The 20,913-nt window shown below is 41.9% G+C and overlaps 1 protein-coding gene across 1 annotated transcript in view; it reads left to right on the forward strand.

The window, feature by feature from the left end:
• LOC123758686 (transcription initiation factor IIA subunit 1) overlaps window positions 1–20,913 on the forward strand; it is a 74,411-nt gene that overhangs the window by 2,792 nt on the left and 50,706 nt on the right. The window contains 5 exon segments of the mRNA XM_069328807.1: window positions 4,117–4,374; window positions 4,376–4,484; window positions 6,485–6,490; window positions 7,420–7,607; window positions 7,791–7,901. Of these exon segments, the coding sequence (XP_069184908.1) occupies window positions 4,117–4,374; window positions 4,376–4,484; window positions 6,485–6,490; window positions 7,420–7,607; window positions 7,791–7,901 (672 nt within the window).

A 20,913-nucleotide genomic window follows, 5' to 3' on the forward strand; every position in this document is an offset into this window, starting at 1 on the left:
TGAAAACTAAGTACTACCTAATTAATTCCATGTAACCTACCTACCTTCTAAATATCAACCCATGTCTTACTATTTAAAAAAAAAAAAAAAAAAAAAAAATGCTGTTTGTTGACCAACTTGTATATTGGCTATTTTCTACCATGTTTCCCCCCTTTTTTTTTATCTTTATATTCTTTTTTTCATTCAACACAATTTATACTTTAAGCTCAATTACTATTAAGTTTAGTCTGTTTTTTTCTCTGATGACTGCTCTGTCATCGCCCACATTTTGCCAGACTTCCTCGGCCTATTGTGCCCAAAATATGTCGCCTACGATTTTATTTTTCCTGTGCTTAGGGAACACAACTTTCAAAATTTTTAGAAGACGAAATAGTTTTTTAGAATTTTTTTTTCTTGTGCACAGTGGTGTAAATCTCCTTGGGACCCCTTAGCAGCTTAAGGGTTAAGGTAATATTTTTAGGGGTGTGGAACGGATTAATTCAATTAACATTATATCTAGTGGGAAAATTAGTTTCGAGTTAGGAATTTTCAAGTTATGGTCTGTCTCTGGGAACGGATTAAATTCGTAAGTGGAGGTACCACTGTACAGTATTTGGAGTGGATTGGGGCAGCAAGGCGGAGGGCCACAGCAAATCAGTGGGCGTGTGGGGTAAGATGTGTACCAGTTGCCAACATTGGGGTTTCTAACAATAAGTCCCCTGCATGTGAGGCTGCTACTGCTTTGAGGCAAGCAATGTCGTGTTGTACTCACCTAATTGTGCTTGCGGGGGTTGAGCTTTGGCTCTTTGGTCCTGCCTCTCAACTGTCAATCAACTGGTGTACAGATTCCTGAGCCTACTGGGCTCTATCATATCTACATTTGAAACTGTGTATGGAGTCAGCCTCCACCACATCACTTCCTAGTGCATTCCATTATATTAACTACTCTGACACTGAAAAAATTCTTTCTAACGTCTCTGTGGCTCATCTGGGTACTAAGTTTCCACCTGTGTCCCCTTGTCCGTGCCCCACCCGTGCTGAAGAGTTTGTCTTTGTCCACCCTGTCAATTCCCCTGAGAATTTTGTAGGTGGTTATCATGTCTCCCCTTACTCTTCTGTTTTCCAGGGATGTGAGGTACAGCTCCTTTAGCCTTTCCTCGTAGCTCAATCCTCTCAGTTCCGGGACGAGCCTGGTGGCGTACCTGCTGAATCTTCTCTAACTTTGTCTTGTGTTTAACTAGGTATGGACTCCAGGCTGGAGCTGCATACTCCAGGATTGGTCTTACATAAGTGGTATACAGGGTTCTGAAAGATTCCTTACACAAGTTTCTGAAGGCAGTTCTTATGTTGGCCAGTCTAGCATATGCCGCTGATGATATTCTTTTGATGTGGGCCTCTGGGGACAGGTTCGGTGTGATATCAACCCCCAGATCCTTCTCTCTATTTGACTCTTGCAGGATTTCCCTTCCTAGATGATACCTTGTGTTCAGCCTCCTGCTCCCTTCACCTAATTTCATCACCTTACACTTTCCCGAGACTTGTTGTGTTGCAGCACCCAGGGCCTGCTCGAGTGGCCCACAGCTGACCTAAGTAGGCAGGTAGAATTTCCTTCACAAGGTTGTTGGATGCTGAGGAGGAGGAGAGGAAGGTTGGTACAGCTATATGCATTACTGTTCAAACACCAAGGCCCCAATTCTTAAGGGAAGAGAGGCTTGTTTTCACTGTAGGTCATCGAGAGAGGTTGAGGGCTTTTTCTAACATTGATTTCAGTAAGGGGGGGTCATATTCACCTAGTTTTTGGCTAGTGTAGGATGGTGAATACTTCAGAAAGTAGGTTAACCTGGGGAGGGACAGACATCTGGTGATGAGGTAAAGTGCATCATGAGCATCAGTATCTTCAATCCTCCCATCTATCCTCTTAAGGTCGGCAATTTTCTTACCAAGGACCTTAACCATGGCTTTCAACTCCAGAGGGGGGGGGGGGGTGGCTCCTAGGAGTGTGCTGTCTTCAGGTTGTTAAATGTATATTTGACAGAACATATTGTGTTCTCTCTATGATGCCCTGGTTGGAACATTATTTTGCAGAAGAGTTCAGGGTGAGGCCTAAATTTGTACCCTGCTCCTGGAATTCTGATATCCTCCAGGAACCAAGATATCAGAATATCTGCTTCCTGGAGGATACAGTTACTATCTGATATCTTGGAGGATATCAGATGGAACCATATCCTCCAGGAACCAGATGGTACTCTAGCTGGTTCCCTTGGGAACTAGCTACAGTACCATCATCCAAGAACCAGATATTTACACTATCGCGCGCGCCACGCGTGCACTGCAGACTTTGACATCACGGGACTAATGGTGCGGGCGAGCGTGCGGCGACGCCTAAATGTGTATACTCATTTCAGTTTTCTCACCTTAATTCTCGTGCTACGTCGTTTGTTTTGGTATCATTGTGTTCGCAGTTAAATTTCCTGCAGATGTATATGCATATAATGTCCAAAAGCCTGGCGAGACTCCCCGCAGCAAAGCCTAAATTTACCCATGAACGAGCACCAATTTGCACACCACAACCTAATGTGTATACTCGTTCAGTTTGATAACATCAATATTCACGTTACATCGCTCGTTTTGGTGTCAAATTGTTCGCAATATAAAGGCGCACATTTTAGAACTAGTCCCATAATAATAGCACAATAAATAGAATTTTAACAAATATTTTAAAATTTAAAATTTAGACCCAAAAACGTACAGGTATTTATAATCTTTCAAGTGTTCTGACATAAAGTTTCGTGTTATATCTTTCATTTTGGTATCAAATTTTGTGCATTTTAAAGGCGCTTATTTTGAAACTATCCCGAGGTCGATCGGATAAAAAATGAATTTTATACAAATATTTTTGTAGTGGACGCGAGTCCTGTCCACGGCTAGGACTCAAGAGGAAAAAAATGGACATGATCGGTGTCCAAAACGAGTGATAGTGTTAAGCTCGCTGGACAGGACTTCTGTGACTTGTTTGATGACTAAGCAGAAAAGGAAAGGAGCAAGAGTCACTGTTGGACACCGTCTCGTGAGTCCATTTCATATTCGCCAAAAAGGTGCGTTAGATCCATACTGTATCATTAATGTACAAATGGGTAAAGAGAAGGGAAATGACGATGAACCCCACGGAGTGCAGCATCCCTCTGCACCAAACTGAACATACTGTATTTTTAAAATCTAGCTTGATCGGGGCCTTTTTGTCTGTGATGTTAGCAATGAAAGCTCGAACTGCATGAGCTGCCACCTCGCACCCTTGACGAATGACGAACCCAAGCTGTTTTGGCTTTAGCATGTTGGCCGCTGTCTGGCTAACTTTTCTCTTAGCAGCCGTTGCGACGAGATGCCAGAGGAAATTGCCCACAGCTATTGGTCTGATCCCTCCATCCTTTTTCCTTTGAGCACATAGATTCTTTAAAAAAGATAGGTCTTAAGGGCTCTGGTATGTTGCCAGCTAGACATATGTTTGTGAATCTGGTTATTTTTACCAGGAGGCCCTGTGCAATGTCACCCATTGCAGGGTTGAGCCTTTGTTTAATGTGGTTGGATTTTAGTTCTGTGAACCCACTTGCTGATCCTGTTGGGAAGGACAAGGCTGCTTTATGGACCACAGCTTTGACCACCCAGAGAAGTTTTGCTCCACTAACCCTAACTGGTAGAATGTTGTCCTCACATGGAGCCCATGGTGGGTGTTTGTTCCTTAGGGCTTTAGCTGCTGTGACATCTCTGTCAGCAATTGAGTCCTCACAGATGATGACTCTTTTTGTGCCTATAGTGTTTCCTCTTATTTTCATGGTAACTATTGCTCTGATTTTTTGTCAGATACACTACTGTTGCTCTTCCTGCAGTGGGTGTTTCTCGCACGAGTGGAAAGGTGCATCTGTTTGTCCTCCCTGGAGAAAATCATTTCCCAGGGAAATGATATATACTGTACATACATATATAATGTTTAGTAATACAGAGTGTACTCTGCTGTTTACCCTGTCATAGTGTAGCAGAAGCTCGCTTTAATTTATGTCTGAGCTTCACATAACTGTTATTTATCCCTCTCAAAGAGAACATCCAACTTCATATCTTCTTATATTTATCATTTTATTCCAGTCTAGGGTTTACAATGGAGTGATCGAGGATGTCATTGCTGGTGTGCGTGAATGCTTTCTTGATGAAGGTATAGATGAACAAGTGCTTACTGAACTACGCTTATTATGGGAACAGAAATTGCATCGAATGAATGTGATAGACAATTCTGAACCTGGAACTACTTCGGCTTCCCATCACCACCAGCAACAGTCATCACACCATCAGCAGCAGCAGCAGCAGCAGCAGCAGCAGCAGCAGCAACAGCAGCAGCAGCAGCAAGCAACAGCAGCAGCAGCAGCAACAGCAGCAGCAGCAGCAGCAGCAACAGCAACAACAGCAGCAGCAGCAACAGCAACAGCAGCAGCAACAAACACAACAAACTCAAGCTGGTGGGTATTATATGCAGTTTGCAACTGTTTTATTGCCAGTGTTTTCTAATTGTTGTATTTATTTTCTGAATCTTACCTGGTTAGTTGGATCATTTATTATGCACCCCATATTCATCCAGTGGGCCTTACCTTGATCATACTGTACCTTGATGGGGTTCTGGGAGTTCTTCTGCTACTGTACTAGAGTTGAGACCTTGGTTCAACAGACTGTTACTAAGAGTGGCCCGCAGGCCCACGTATCCACCTCAGCCCAGTTGTTTCGGCACTTCTTGAAGAAAGCTATCCAGTTATCTTTTGTAGGCATCCATGTTTGTTCCAGCAATATTACTTATGATTGCTGGGAGGATGTTGAACAACTGTGGACCTCTGATATTCATGCAGTGCTCTTTGATTGTGCTTATGGCACCTCTGTTCTTCACTTGTTTTGTTCTGCATTTCCTTCCATATCGTTCACTCTACTATGTTCTGTTGTCCTATTCGGAGCCTTCTTGTCTTTGGCTGGGCTGTTCTTGTTCTTTGATGCGGTCTGGGTGGGCGGGGCTCTGCCTGGTGGTGGTTGAATTGGGCCATGTGTGAAGCCAGTTGTTGTCATGAACACTTCCTGTGGTTACTTCATCTGCATCTTCTCAGTGCCATGAACACTTCCTGTGGTTACTTCATCTGCATCTTCTCAGTGCCATGCTCTGCTTGCAAGTAGGTGTCACTTACATCAGAGATGGTAGCTTCTGAGAGCCACCGGGGCTCGCCAAGAAATTGGCGGTTCATTACATTCAACTCTTGTTCTTTCTCCTGTGATCAGGGAATGCATTTTAACAATATTAGAAGGAAAAAATAGTTTTTGGAATAAATATTTTCATGCCCTTGGGTTGTAATTCAACATTACAGGGTGCTGTAATATACAGGGTGTGCAGCCCAGGAGTTGAGCAAAAAATGTATAAATGTTTGAAATAACACAAATGGGATATTTGGATTCATATCTAGAAGTAATAAGACATCTAATGTTATTCCTCAGCTTCATCTTGCCCGTGTTCTTGCCTGTGTTAGATCCCGTTTAGGTACATAATTGGGTAATAAAACTTAATTTCAGGAATTAGAAAATCTATTATGAAGAGAGATTAAGAGTGTTTAATTTAAATGCTCTATAAAGGCGAAGTATAAGGGGTGATGTGAGTAAATAATGGATTAACCCTTAAACTGCGCAAAACATACATGTTCGATTTGACATAACTAAAGTTATTCAAACTTGCACAAACACTTTCCAATTTTTTGTGTATAATCAACTAGGCAAATGCTTCAACTTTGTCTAAATGATAACAATGTAACTTGTAAAACAGGAAAATAAAAAATAATTTTAAAATTTAATATTGAAAACTTCAGATTTTCAAATGAGCTTCAAAAATATAAAATATCACCAATTGTTCATTTGGTGTTATTGTGCTTTCGGAATAGCATATGATTTTAATTTTCATCAAATTAGAATATAGGTTTTTAGTATAGTTTACTGTAAAAAAAATGTGTCAATATGGCATTTGAAATATGCGGCAAATTTAGACAAAAATAAATTATAACTCCAAACATAAGTTTATAAAAAATCCATTCTGGAGGGATTGTAGAACAGACAGCTGAGTACACGATGTCAAAATGTTGGGAATCGGTCAGAAACTGGAATTATAGAAGCCACTCAAAGTTGAAACTCTAGTTTCAGAGATAATTGATGTTGAAGTTCTTGACAATGAATAGAGGTAGTTGAAATTCGTTAAGTTAATTGTATGTTTTAATAAACATACAAGTGTATGTTTCAATATGTGTTGAAATAAAGAAAAAAATAACCCCCATAAAACAAAATATAGGGATAATTATAATGATTTAGGAGATATGTTTAGGGTATACTTTATATAAGTGAAAAAGCTCTAATCTGATCCCTAATTATCAAAACAACCTAAAGAGACAAAGAAAATAGTTTGAAATCTGTGAAAAAATCTGCCAAAAAAAATTCAAAGTCCCAAGTTCTGCAAGTTGTGACTGATTTATTTGTTGAAGATATTCTATCTTCACATAGGGAAGGGTGTGCACTCTCCAGGATATAAAGGTTACAACAAAATCAGATAATAAACAAAGGCAAAAAACTAAAATCTTAAAAAAAAATTCCCTAAAAAAATATTTTTTGGGCATTGATGAAAGTAACATATATTAACATTGGGCACTGTATTTATATGATATATAACAAAATAGAGCATAATAGCATACTTATTCTATTATTATTTGTGGTATTATGCATTACTTGGCAATGCTATATAGGCACTAGCTACATATCCACTTTGTGGACACTTCTTATTACTATTCTTCTTCTTTTGAGCGTCGGACAGATGTTTGCATCTCTTTATTACTGCATTATCTCTTAGTTCCAGTTAATAGCTGTTCTCCTTATCAAACAAAACTTATCAATAAAAAGTTTGTCTAAAATCAATTTCTGAAAATATTTTGATGAAAGTTTCACAACGCTGAAGCCGATAAATTGGAGATTTGTTTAAAATTAAGTTTTTTAAATAATTCAAATATTTTTCGCTTCTGAGCTCTAAATATGTGCGGTTTAAGGGTTAAAGGGTAATTAACAAGGGAACTTGGATTTAGAAAAGACCTTTGTAAATAATAAGTTTGGAATAGAATTATGGAAAAAATTACCAGGAATTGTGTATTGTTATATTGGTAATATGATGCAGCATTGTTTCAAACATAGGTTAAACATAAATATGAATGAGTTTGGTCAAGCATAAATAAGAGCTGCCTTGCTTAGACCGATAGGCCTACTGCAGTTTTATATAATTATGATCTAATATTATATTAAACTTTATATTGCTTACATCCAGTGTTTTACATTAATACGTCTTTCAATGTTTTGTATAAATTACTGTATAATGTATGTTTTTATTAGGAGGTGCAACTTCACTGGCACCAGCAAGCCTAGTGCCAGTGCAAATCACAGTGCCAGCTCAGCAAGCTGGAGGAGTGCCCAAGACCATCACCATACATGTACCATCATCAGCACTAGCTAATGGTGTTGCTGGCCAGCAGCTGCAAGCTATCCTCAGTTCACCCACTGCTGCTCACACATTTTCTCTTGAGGTAACCAACAGTTAAATCTTGACATTTCTTTATTGATACTTTATGCTTACCTGGGTTTGTACACTGTATGTTGGGTTGCTTTTAAGGAAATAGGGTATTTTTCTGGGAACTTCTGATGAATTGGAAAATAACTGGTAAGTTAGAAAAGTTTGCATTTTGAAACCTATTTGTTGGTATCCACAGGCTAGTCGGGCTGCCGAGATCATCCAGCGGAAGCTGAACCAAGCACTAGAAGAAAATGGTATTGCTTTGCCCCCACAGCTCCAGCAGTATAACCATATTGGAGCTACTCAGGTGAGTGCACACACTCACTTCTTGCATTATATTCTGTATTATGTGTTTTACAGAATATAATGCAATTTTATATATGGTATTTTGTCATTTTTAAGCAATGCTGTTAGCTCATGCTGCATGTACTAACCTTGGTTGCTCACTCAGTACTGAGGCCTTCACATCCGAGAATGGTAAACACGATTTTTTTTTTTAAATGGCGTCTGTTTACTAGAGTCCTGAGGAAGCTGATGTGAACCCCATGTAGCCTTGGGACTTTTAACCCTTAAACAGCGCAAATCATACATACTGTATATGATTTGAGTAACTATCACAAAATGGTGCAAATCATATATATATGATTTGCATATTTAACCCCTTAACTGTGTTGCCTCCAAATATGACACCCCCGCAGTGCGCAGGAAATAAATTCTCTGGAAAAATTTCTTTTTTCTTTTTAAAGTGTCAGAAACCCTTCCCTCAGTATGGGTATGTAGAAAAAAAATCAAAATTGTACTTACTTTGGCTGCTATGGGGTCCGTAAGTTGGGGCGTGACGGCATCATTCCCTGTTCGCCCGTGACGTGTGCTCCCGGGGTCAGTATGGTGCTCGGGGCGGGGCGCGCAAGTTGCCGCGAATATATTTTCATTCATTTTTTGCGCACAGTTCCAAATACATGTTATTTGTTTTTACGTGCTAATCCTATGTATAGTGAACACGTACACTATATTTTGGCATATTATGGCACTATATTACTGTCCGAAGACACTGTGTTACGTGCATGACACTTGTGTACACATATGCAGCACATATTTACTATATATCATGCTAATTTATGTATATATACAATCTATTTACACACTATACACTGTCACATACTATATACATTCACCATCAATACATTCAGAACACCGCGAGTGAGAGCAACCACACCCAGCCAGCCCTCCCTCACTTCTCCAGCATTGTATTCGCCAACTTTGCCCCTCCCATCATACAGTTATTCACACCAATGTTTCTTGTTCATTTATGTATGTTTACAACATATGTACACAGTATACACTGTCACACACTATATACATTTACCATCAACACATTCAGAACATCGCGTAGCAGCTGCCTCGTATGGGCCAATAGGAGCTGCCTCGTATGGGCCAATAGGAGCTGCCTCGTATGGGCCAATAGGAGCTGCCTCGTATGGGCCAATAGGAGCTGCCTCGTATGGGCCAATAGGAGCTGCCTCGTATGGGCCAATAGCAGCTGCCTCGTATGAGCCAATAGCAGCTGCCTCGTATGGGCCAATAAGAGCTGCCTCGTATGGGCCAATAAGAGCTGCCTCGTATGGGCCAATAAGAGCTGCCTCGTATGTGGGAACAATCCCATTATTTGTATGGGAACAATCCCATTATTTGCATTAGCGTGGGAGGAAATGATGTTGGTCGAGTCAGGAGTGAGGAACTGATTCAGAGGTATAAAACAGCCATAGAGTTAGTTAGGAGCAAGGGAGGAATCCCGATCATATGTGGCATTCTTCCAAGAAAGGGAGTGGGAAATGAATGGATATCGAGGGCACTTGGTGTCAATTGCCGGCTGGAAAGATATTGCAAATCAAATGCAATATCTTTCATAGACAACTGGGAACACTTCTATGGAAGAAATGAAATGTATGCTCGTGATGGGGTGCATCTATCGAGAGCTGGGGTTGTTGCTGTTGCGAACTCGCTAGAAGAAGTGGTTAGAGGTGTTTGTTTGGGTTTAAACTGTTAGTAGATAGAGGTATGGGAATTGATTTGGAGGAAGGAGGTAATAAAAGTATGTGTTTGTGGGAGAAAGGAATTGGCAAAACGATCAGGGAAAGAGAAGGTCCGCAAAATAACAATTCACTTAGGGTATATTACACTAACAGTAGAAGTCTAAGAAATAAAATTAACGAATTAAATGCTCTTGTCTGCACAGAAAAAATAGATATTATTGCACTTACCGAAACGTGGATGAATGTAGAAAATAGAGAACTATTAGCTGAATATCAAATATATGGATTTAAACTATTTCACACAGATAGATATATTAGACGAGGAGGTGGAGTAGCCATATATGTTAGGGACAATTTGAAATGTAGTCTCAAAGAGGGAATCAAAACAGAGCCACACACAGAAACTATTTGGATTGAATTAAACGAAAAAGCTAATAATATTATAATAGGAGTAATATATAGGCCACCAAATTTAGACAGAATGGAAGCAAAGCATCTATGGGATGAAATATCTAGAGCATCTAGATCTAACAGTATTTATGTCATGGGTGACTTTAATTTTAGCGGAATAAACTGGTTGAACAAAACAGGGTATAGTGAAGCGGAAGATTTTCTAGAATTAATTGACGATTGCTTTCTTACGCAACACATTAAGGAACCAACACGGGAAAATAATATTTTAGATTTAGTGTTAACTAACAGGGAAACGCAAATTAATGACATCGAAATAGGGAGTGAGCTAGGGAGCAGTGATCACAAAGAAATCAGATTTAGCATAGAATGGAATAGACCAGTAGGAGAAAATTCTGTTAAAGTGCCAGATTTTCGAAAAGCTGATTTTAATAGCCTAAGAAATTTTTTGGGTCAAATTGATTGGAAAGGCTTGGGTATGGGGTGTGGGCCGGTCTTGGAGCGAGACATGAACCCAGCGATAGGTGACTTAAATGGGGATTTCGATGTGGATTCAATATATAACTTATTTAAGAATATTCTAAACAAAGCACAGGAACGTAGTATACCATACAAATTGAATAGATCGTATACTAATGACCCAAAGTGGATAACAAAGAATTTGAAGAACCTTATAGGTAAAAAGAGAGCTTGGTACAAAAGGATTAAAAATGGGGAGGTCACTTTAGAACAGGAATTCGTACAACTGGTTAGAAATGTTAAAAAAGAGATAAGGAAAGCAAAAAGAAACTATGAAGTTCGCATAGCAGGGCAAGCAAAGACAAATCCTAAAGGGTTTTTTCAGTTATATCGTACTAAGACTAGGGAAAGGATAGGTCCATTAAAAACTGAGACAGGTCAAATAACAGATAGTGATGAAGAGATGAGTAGTATTTTTAATAAATATTTTGTATCTGTATTTACTAAAGAGGAACTTAACAATATGCCTTCAGCCGAACAAGTCTATGTGGGTGGGGACGAGGACAGGTTGACGAGTTTAGCAGTTACCAGGGAGGATGTTCTTAAACAAATAGTAAAACTCAAACCAAACAAATCCCCAGGGCCGGATGAAGTGTTTGCTAGGGTGCTTAAAGAATGCAAAGAGGAGCTTTGTGACCCACTGTCAACCATATTTAATAAATCAATAGAGTCAGGCAGAGTGCCAGAGTTTTGGAAAGTTGCTAATGTGATACCAGTTTTTAAGAAAGGAGATAGATCACTTGCGTCTAACTATCGACCAATTAGCCTAACGTCTATTGTGGGAAAGTTACTCGAATCTATAATAGCAAATAAAATTCGTCTTCATCTTGAAAAACATAAATTAATAATTGAGTCGCAACATGGTTTTATAAATGGCCGTTCATGTTTAACAAATTTGTTATCTTTTTATTCTAGCATTGTTGAGGCAGTTGATAGTGGTAAGGATTGCGATGTTGTATACCTAGACTTTAGCAAAGCTTTTGATACAGTGCCACATGAAAGACTGATTAAAAAAATAGAGTCTCATGGTATTGGGGGTGCTATATTAAGCTGGATTAGGGCATGGCTATACCAAAGGAAACAGAGAGTTAGTATAAATGGAATCAAGTCAGAGTGGGAAAATGTTGTAAGTGGAGTGCCTCAAGGCTCTGTCCTGGGACCTCTGTTGTTTATAATATATATAAATGATTTAGATTCAGGTTTGAGTAGCAACATTTGCAAATTTGCCGATGATACGAAAATCGGTAGGGAAATTAATTCGGAGGAGGACTCACTATCACTTCAAGTTGATCTAGATAGGGTTTTGAAATGGTCAAAGGATTGGCAGATGCAGTTTAATGCTGATAAATGTAAAGTTCTGAGGTTAGGTAATGATGATAGAGTTACAAGATACGAGCTAGATGGTGTTGTGATTGCGAAGTCGGATTGCGAAAGGGATCTGGGAGTTATGATTAGTAAGAATTTAAAACAAAAGGATCAATGCATAAATGTTCGTAATAAGGCAAATCGGACACTTGGATTTATTAATCGCAGCGTTAGTAACAAGACACCTGGTGTGGTTCTCAAGCTATATCTTGCTCTAGTTAGGCCCCATTTAGATTATGCAGTTCAGTTTTGGTCGCCATATTATAGAATGGATATAAATTCACTTGAACGTGTCCAGCGTAGGATGACTAAGTTAATTCCCCAAATTAGAAATCTTTCATATGAAGAAAGATTAACAAAGCTTAAGTTGCATTCACTGGAAAGGCGAAGAGTTAGGGGTGACATGATAGAGGTTTACAAGTGGATGAATGGACATAACCGGGGGGATATTAATAGGGTATTAAAAGTATCAACACAGGACAGAACACGAAACAATGGATATAAATTGGATAAGTTTAGATTTAGGAAAGACTTGGGTAAATACTGGTTCAGTAACAGGGTTGTTGATTTGTGGAACCAATTGCCGCGTAACATTGTGGAGGTGGGGTCCCTCGATTGTTTCAAGCACGGGTTGGACAAGTATATGAGTGGGATTGGGTGGTTATAGAATAGGAGCTGCCTCGTATGGGCCAATAGGCCTTCTGCAGTTACCTTTGTTCTTATGTTCTTCTTATGTTCTTATGTATGGGCCAATAAGAGCTGCCTCGTATGGGCCAATAGGAGCATTTGGCCAAGAACACATTCAGAACACCTCGAGTGAGAGCAGCCACACCCAGCCAGTCTCCCTCACTCCAACATCTTACTCGCCAACATTGTTCCTCCCACCATACTGTTATAGTTCTTATTACACATGTTCTATATACCTATCTACATGTTTTATTTACCAGAACTATGCAAGTAAGCCGGTATTGTGTCCAAACAGTACAGTGGCCACCATACACTGCATGAAAAATCACACAGCAGACGACGCTACTATTACGTCACCTCCCTCACCAAAATAGCTCCTCTCAACATTCTCCTGTTGCTGTTCTTACACTATATACACACACTATATACCCATGTACATATGTTTTGCCCATAGCAAACCACTAAGCTAGTATGGTGAGCAAAACAAGAGTGGCAGCCACACACACACAATGAGGCTACCTCAATTCTCGCCCTCCTTCCCTCACCAAAATTCCTCCTTCCACAATACTACGCACAATGCTAATTATAACCACAATCCTGCTATTATCACAATCCTGGTCACTAATTCCTGTAAATGAATAATTGACCACAAGTTTATTTTGAAAAGGAACCTAAGAAATCATTTGAAGATTCCTAGATGGACGAAATAATGCTGTGGTGCTGTGGCTAGCGCTGTGAACACCGTGAACAGCATTGAATCACTGATATTTGAACATTGTACCCAGTCATTATCACACTCAGGCTCTTCTATAATACTATCATAGCTAAATAATACAAGTTATATATATATTTTGACATTATTAGGCGATGCTGTGGTCACACACTGAACCGCAGTGCTGTGCGCTCATGCTGCGAGCGCCAGCCTTGGTTGCTCACACACTACCGAGGTTCCCACACCCGGGAATGTGGACCACGATTTTTTTTAAAGATGGCGTCTGTTTACAAGAGCCCTGAGGAAGCTGATGTGAACCCCATGTAGCCGCGGGAGTTTTGAATGGAACATGAAAAATACAAATACATATCCGGAGGCGCGTTGCGCAAACCAGACGTGAGCCTGCAGGCGCGTTGCGCAGTTTAAGGGCTAAAATAGTTAAAATAGTCCTACACATACATAGAGCTCACATCTGCTTCCTCAGACCACCAGTAACCATCCCCCATCTTGAAAAAAAATCCCGAGTCCCTCACTTTCCTTCTAGGGCCTTTGAAAGAAAATGATCATCATTGCTTGGTAACATCACCATCCAGTATCTGAATGTTTAGAGCAGTCATAGAGGAGACACTAAACTTTTAGCAACAGCAAATGAGTGATTACCATGTATATATTTGAGGCAAAATGTGTGCTATATGCAATTTTATGAATAAGTATGTGGGTGTCTATATCTTTACTTGTATATCCATACATACTTATAATTTCTTTGACACACAAATACAACCTGTTAGCATGAAAAGGCTAAATTAATAAATTGAGAAACAATGAAAATAAATCAACAAAGTTATTCCTATGCGGCACCTCAACTAAAAATATGCAACATCTCCAAGCCACTTCAGCTAAACCACAAGAGCTAGAGACTTTTTATTTAGAATTTTGTGCTTCCTGAGGCTAATTAACAATGTCATAAGAAAAAAAAAAAATTCAGAATTTTTTTTTTCTTGAGCGCCCTGGGGATGTTTGCTATTTAACAGTTAGCGGTTTAACCCTCAAACCGCGCATATCATATATAAATGATATCAGTGACAAAACCGAAACCGCGCACATCATTTATATAAGATTTCGTGTCTAGCGCTATAATTTAAACGCCCCGCCTGGGATAAGGGCAGCTATAGTACAGCCACGACCAATAGTTGCCAGATGCCACCTAGAAAAAAAATCCAGGCCAACATTCTTGGGTGTTACAACGTCAGTATTGAGCAAGCCACCAAGGCTGGCGCACGCAGCACGAGCTCACAGCACCGCTGTTCAGCTTGTGACCACAGCATCGCCTACAAATACCATAATATAAATGATACTGCTATTATTTAGCAGTGATAGTATTACTGAAGCCCCCTGACTGTGATAAAACTGACCAGGATACTGATAATAGCAGGATTGTGGTGATATTTAGCGCTGTGCTCCATGGAGGGAGGAGTAAGGCTGTGGAGGGAGGGTTGTGGCGTCATCTGACTGTGTGTGGCCATCATTTATTGACTGCACTCACCATACCAGCTTAGTGGTTCGCTATGGTGAACACAAATGTAGATACTTATATATAACGTGTGTATAGAGTGTGATAACAGCGAGAGGAGTAGGTTGGGAGCCGCCATTTTGGTGAGGGAGGAGCGTCGTCTGCACGACTTGGCATGGTGTTTACTGATGGCCACTATGGTCTTTGGGCACCATACCAGCTTATTTGTTCAGGTATGGTGAATAAAACAGGTAGATACTTATATATAATGTGTGTATATAGCATAATAACACCACAAACAATATTGTTGGAGGACAAATATTAGTGCGTCTGGCCTTGAGGGTGGCCGCCGATCAGCTGACTGTGTGAGTAGCTACGTCTTATGGCATTTACTCACCATACAAGCTTAGATGTACAGTTATGGTGAACAAAACATGTAAATACGTATATATAACGTCTGTGTATAGTGAATAAATACAGAAAGAGTATTGTGGGAGGTGAGTGAGGTGGTGTTGAGGGAGGGAGTGGCAGTGAGTGGCTCGCTGGTGTTTGGCGATCACTCCTCGTTGCTTTTTGATTCACAAGACCAACTTAGTAGTTCGTTATGGTGTACAAAACATGCAAATACTTATATATAACCTGTGTATATAGTGTAACAACAGCAAAACTATTTGTTTGTTTTATGAACATAATTGAATCACTAATATGCACACCATAATTTTGAGTACAGCGATGGTTCACACATTTTATAATATAAATATACCACAATTCACTGTATGGAATAATATTACTGCAAAAAAATTAAGAAAAAATCAATCAGAGACATTGAAATAATTAGGTAATAATATATTTGTGGCAGCTGCCGTCTGACAGCTTGGGCGGAGCAGACCTCGTCTGGCGAAGGCTCTGCCAACGCCCCTTTTTTGCCACACTTCCCTACCCTATTTCGGCTAAAATATGCCACCTACGATTTTTTTGTTATTTTTTCCGTGATCAGGGAACAAAAATGAACACTTCTATAAGACGAAAGAATTTTTTGGATTTTTTTTTTTTTTTGCGCCTGTGGGTGTGAATTCCATTTGGGCCCCTAGCGGTTTGAGGGTTAAGGGTTAAATCATAGGTGGTACTTTAAAATTTATATGTACAATGTGTGCCATGCAGGAAGTTAGACCAAAATTATATATATTCAATTTGTGCCGTTAAAGAGTTAACCTAGAGGGTACAAGTGTCTGGGAATTTTCATTATCTGCTTATGTAGACTTTACCAAATGTAAACTGTATCATCAAAGTTACATCCTCCATCACTATGTGATGGGGTGCGAAAAGATACATGAATTTAGAGACAATTCTATAACTACTGTTTAACCACTGCACTGTGCAATGCGCCTTGAGGATCTTGACGGTGGTGTGCAACGCGCCTCAGGGATCTTATAGGTACTGTATAGCGTATCATTCAAAACTCCTGCAGCTACACGGGGTTCACATCAGCTTCCTCAGGACTCGAGTAAACACTTTTTTTTTTTTTTTTTTTTTTTTTATTGTGGGCAACATTCCCGGGTGTGAAGGCCTCAGTACTGAGAGAGCAACCAAGGCTGGGGCACACAGCATGAGCTTAGAGCACTGCTGTTCAGTTTGTGATCACAGCATCGCCTAAAAAATTTATGTATATATGTATCTGGTATTATTTAGCCATGATCGTATAACAGAAGAGCGTGACTGTGATAAAGATTGTGTACAATGTTCAGATATCAGTGAATAAATGCTGCTCAAGATTTTCACAGCATTAGCCACAGTACACTGCCATTATTTCGTCTATCTAAAATTCTTTAAATGACTCCTTCATTACAAAATAATAATGTGAAAAATTATTAATGTATTCATTTACATGATTTAGTTACCAGAATTCTGATAATAGCAGGATTGTGGTGAGAATTAACGATGTTGGAGAAGGAGGAGTATTGTTGGTGAGGGAGGGAGATAGCATTGTCTGCTGGCTGGTGTGTGGCAACATAATATTATCTGGAATCACGATACCAGCTTAGTGGTTTGCTATGGTGAAGACAAATATAGATGCTTTTATATAATGTGTGTGAAGAGAGTGTAATAACAGCAAAAGTAGTTTGTTGGGAGGAACCATTTTGGTGAGGGAGTGGGTGAGGCTGTAGTCTGTTACCTGCTGTGTGACTTGTCGTGCATTGGCCACTATGCTGTTTGGACATTATACCAGCTTAGTTGTACAGCTATGGTGAATAAAACATGTAGATACTTATATAAAATGTGTGTATATAGTGTAATAACACCACAAACAGTATTGTTGTAGGGATTAATATTAGTGTGTCTGGCCTCGAACCGGTGAGGGAGGCAGCCATCGGCTGAGTGTGTATGGGGCAACCTTTCCTATTGCCTGAACTCATCATACCAGCCTAGTGGTACAATTATGGTGAATAAAACATGTATATACTTATTTATATTGTGTGTATATAGTGTAATAAAATAATAACAGTATGGTGGGAGTTAAAATGCTGGTCAGTGGGTGTTGAAGGTGGGAGGGAGTCAGCCAACAGACTGCTGGCTGCTGTGTTGCAGCCATTCTTGTTGTTTTGGGCTCACTATACCAACTTAGTGATTTGTTATGGTTGAACACACATGTAGATAGGTATATACAATATGTGCATATAGTGCAATAACAGCAAAAACACTTTGATTGAGCGTAGAATATAATATACATGTCAAATATATGAGCCCCAGGTCGGGCTCATGGAGGCCTGCTCGACGACCGGGTCGCGGGGACGCTAAGCCCCGGAAGCACCTCAAGGTAAGGTAACCCAAAATTTTCAGCCTAGCGATATTCCATACATTGAACTACTGTATGTAAATTCCACAAATTACACACTTGAATCATTATTACACACTACAGCAAAAAACTAAAGAAATGAAGGAGAAACAAAAATAATTGTGAAACATTATATTTGCTGCAACTGCCGCCTTATGGGGTGGCTGGGCCTAGTGACTTTGAGCGCTCCATCGATCAGAGCCCATATTTTGCTCAACTTCCCAGCTCCATTGCGGCTAAAGTATGTCACATACACTATTTTTCTGGGGGGAGCCCCTACGGCTCCCCGGAGCTTACCAGGCTGATATGCTAATGTCAGACTGTCATCAGTCATGTGTACAGAGTTCTTATGGGCCTACCGGGGAGCACGAGCCAGAACCTGGCCCCCCTCAGAGAGGCAAGGGGAGCAATGGCCTATAGAAACCCCCCGTGCGGTTGGAAGCATTCTATGTCTGCCATCGACTGGGTTAGGCACCTAGAAAGGTAGGCATCCCAAAACAAACCCCTATTCTGTTGAAAATTGCAACCAAAAGTCGAACGAGTGGATAGAACTCCCCAAACAAAAACGAGCAAACTAGTATGACGTCATTCGTCGTCGCGCTGCTGTCTGCGCAGCCCCCCTCCCCGAAAGGGGGAAGGGGGAGTCCCAGACCTACCGCGCCGGCGATCCACACCCCAGTTCTTCAGCTGATGCTAGTGGCACCGGTTGTGTGCTCTGGCTCCAGTGGTTGTTTCAGGACTGCACCTAGAGTGTGGTGTCTGTCTTCTAGGTGGTGCGTGAGCCCGGAGTGAGTCTCCAGTACTCAGGCTGCATGCGCTTAGGGTTCCCCTTCCCTAGGTGCCTTGTAAGTACTGCCCTTGGGGCTTGGGGTTACCTTCCACAAGTTCCTTGGGTCCTGCTTCTGCTAGGCCGTTTGCTGCTCGGTTTTCGGCCGCCCTTTGTGTGCTAGGGGGGTTCTGTCTCCCATGTTTGCCTTAGGGTAAGGGGCAGTTTGCACTGGCGGGGCGCAGGGTACTGTGCAGCTTGTTTTCACCAATCATAGTGGCCGGCTCTGTTCCGCCTGGGTACGCTATCCTCTTGCGGGTTTTTTTTCTTTTTGTTTGTCTGCCTGGTGGGGGCTCTGCCTTTGGTTCTCTTCCCCTTTGTGTCGAGTTCTCTTCCTTCTTCCGGTAGTTCCCCTGCTAGCTCCCCATGAGTGTACACATTCCAGCAGTTCAGCTCTTAGAATGTTGTTTAGTAGCCATGGGCACCGGTTAGCAGTACCCTTCTTGGGATTACCTGAGCGCGAGTCCTCTTATAGTAAACGCTCGGGACCCTGGGGAACCCCTAGGAGGAGTGTGGGCCCGATAGATGTGGCCCCGGTGTTGTCCCCTCGCTTTGTGCGAGTTCGAGGGTTGCTCTGTCCCCTTGTCTCAGGGCGATTCTCATGGTTTTGCCTCCGTCTGCAGTCTGTGGGGTCAGTGACACCTTCGGCCCGGGGTCCTGCAAGTTTTGCTGCTTGTTTGTGACTCGGTTACCCAATCTTATTCTGACTATGTGGGTGCAGGCTGCACGGGCGTTGCACATTGGGTTTCAGTGCCAATGCGCTAGTTGTATGCTCCCTGGAAGCCCCGAGGCTGCCCTGTTTTCGTTGTGATCTTGTCGGGTCCCCCCACCTTCCTCCCTACATCCGGGTCTTTCCTGTCTATGGGTTCGGGGTCGGGGCGGGGCTTCCATGGTTTTGAGACTCGGTTGGTCTCGGGGACTTCCCTCCTGGGGTAGCGACGGGGGCATTCGAGCCTGTTTCCTCCAGCTGTGTTGTAAGAGTCTGCCAGTGGGCTCCCTTCCTTAGTGCTTTTCAATGCTGCCCCGGTTTTCTTGAGGCTGGGGCTTCGGGGGGACAGCTCGGCCCCGGGGCCTGCCGGGTGGGTTCCCGGAGCTGAGATGGGGCTGACGTGGGGGGCCTCAGGCCCTGTTGGTCCCCGCCGGGGTTTTTCTACCCCTCTGGGCGGGGCTTGCGGTTTTGTGGAGTGGGGGTTTTTCCTTCCCCCCCTCTCCACATGAGTATTTGGGCATCGGCTCCTCCCCGGGCTAGTTCCTTGTCCATTATGCCTGTTGTTTCCGTCCTGTCGGTGGGTACTTTTCTACGTTCTTCGCCCCCTTTTCCTGGGACGGGAATTCTCCGTCATGCCCCCCCTTTTCTTGGGGTTCTGCATGACCTTTGGTCTTGGGTGTGACTGGGTTTTTCTGTGCCTTCGTCCTTTGTGCTTGCTTCTCTGTTCTCGAAGGTTTGGGACAGTTTTGCTCCTTCCCGTTTTACTGGTACATCTGTCGTAGTTCGGTGGGGCTTCCCTCAGGTCCTTTCTAGGGCTTGTGGGTCCTATTCTGGGCGGCTTTTGGGTTTTTGGCCTTCTCGTTCATTTGTTCATGTCTCTTCTCTCCGCACTGTGCCTCGGCACTGCTCGTTTTCCTTCCGTTCTGGTCCGGGATGCCGGATTGGAATAGCCTGTTGGGCTACTTGCCCAACCGGGCAAGCATTTTGGGTTGCTCCGGTTCCCTTCTTCCCTGTTAGAGGGTGCAGGTCTCCTACGTCGTCTGCGGGGTTCTTCAGGCTCTCCGGCCTGCGGTCTATCTCCGTGCCCATGATGTCCGCCAGTTCGCGGTTCTGGCCGCCGTCTTTGGTACTGTGTCCTGGGAGGACGTTCGGGCACGGGGAATTTGGTGGTCAAACAGGATCTGTAGATCGAAGGTTCGTAGCGTGTGGGGAGGGGAAGCACACGAGAACACGAGCTCTGTGAAAAACAACACATATCTCAGGATATTTCAGTGATACAGGAACTAAACACAGTCAGATAACTCATAAAGTGCATCTCAACTTATTAAACAATATACCATAGTGATTGACATCCGACTTTCGTGCTTTAAGGAAATAACAAGTGAATTTTGTGGAGTCCACCTCGTGGTGCCAGAACCCACCCCATAGGCCCACGTTCCGTGTGCCCACTGTGTGTGTGTGTGCTTACTAGCAAATTGGTTTCCAACAAGTGTAATAGGGGAATGTGGATCGAGAAATTAGTAATAGAGAAAGTGAATACTATTGCAAGTCTGAAATAAAGCAGAAAATCCCTTATTGTAATACAAGCGAATTAATATATCAGTGTTATAACCCAAGTAACTGGCAACTGAGGGCCTCCAGCCGCGGCCTGGGACAACAACATGTCAACTGTACAGCCTCTGAGACCCTCACCCTCGACCGTGCGATAAGTACT

The sequence above is a fragment of the Procambarus clarkii genome, chromosome 22, assembly GCF_040958095.1.
Source record: "Procambarus clarkii isolate CNS0578487 chromosome 22, FALCON_Pclarkii_2.0, whole genome shotgun sequence".
Lineage (NCBI taxonomy): Eukaryota > Metazoa > Arthropoda > Malacostraca > Decapoda > Cambaridae > Procambarus > Procambarus clarkii.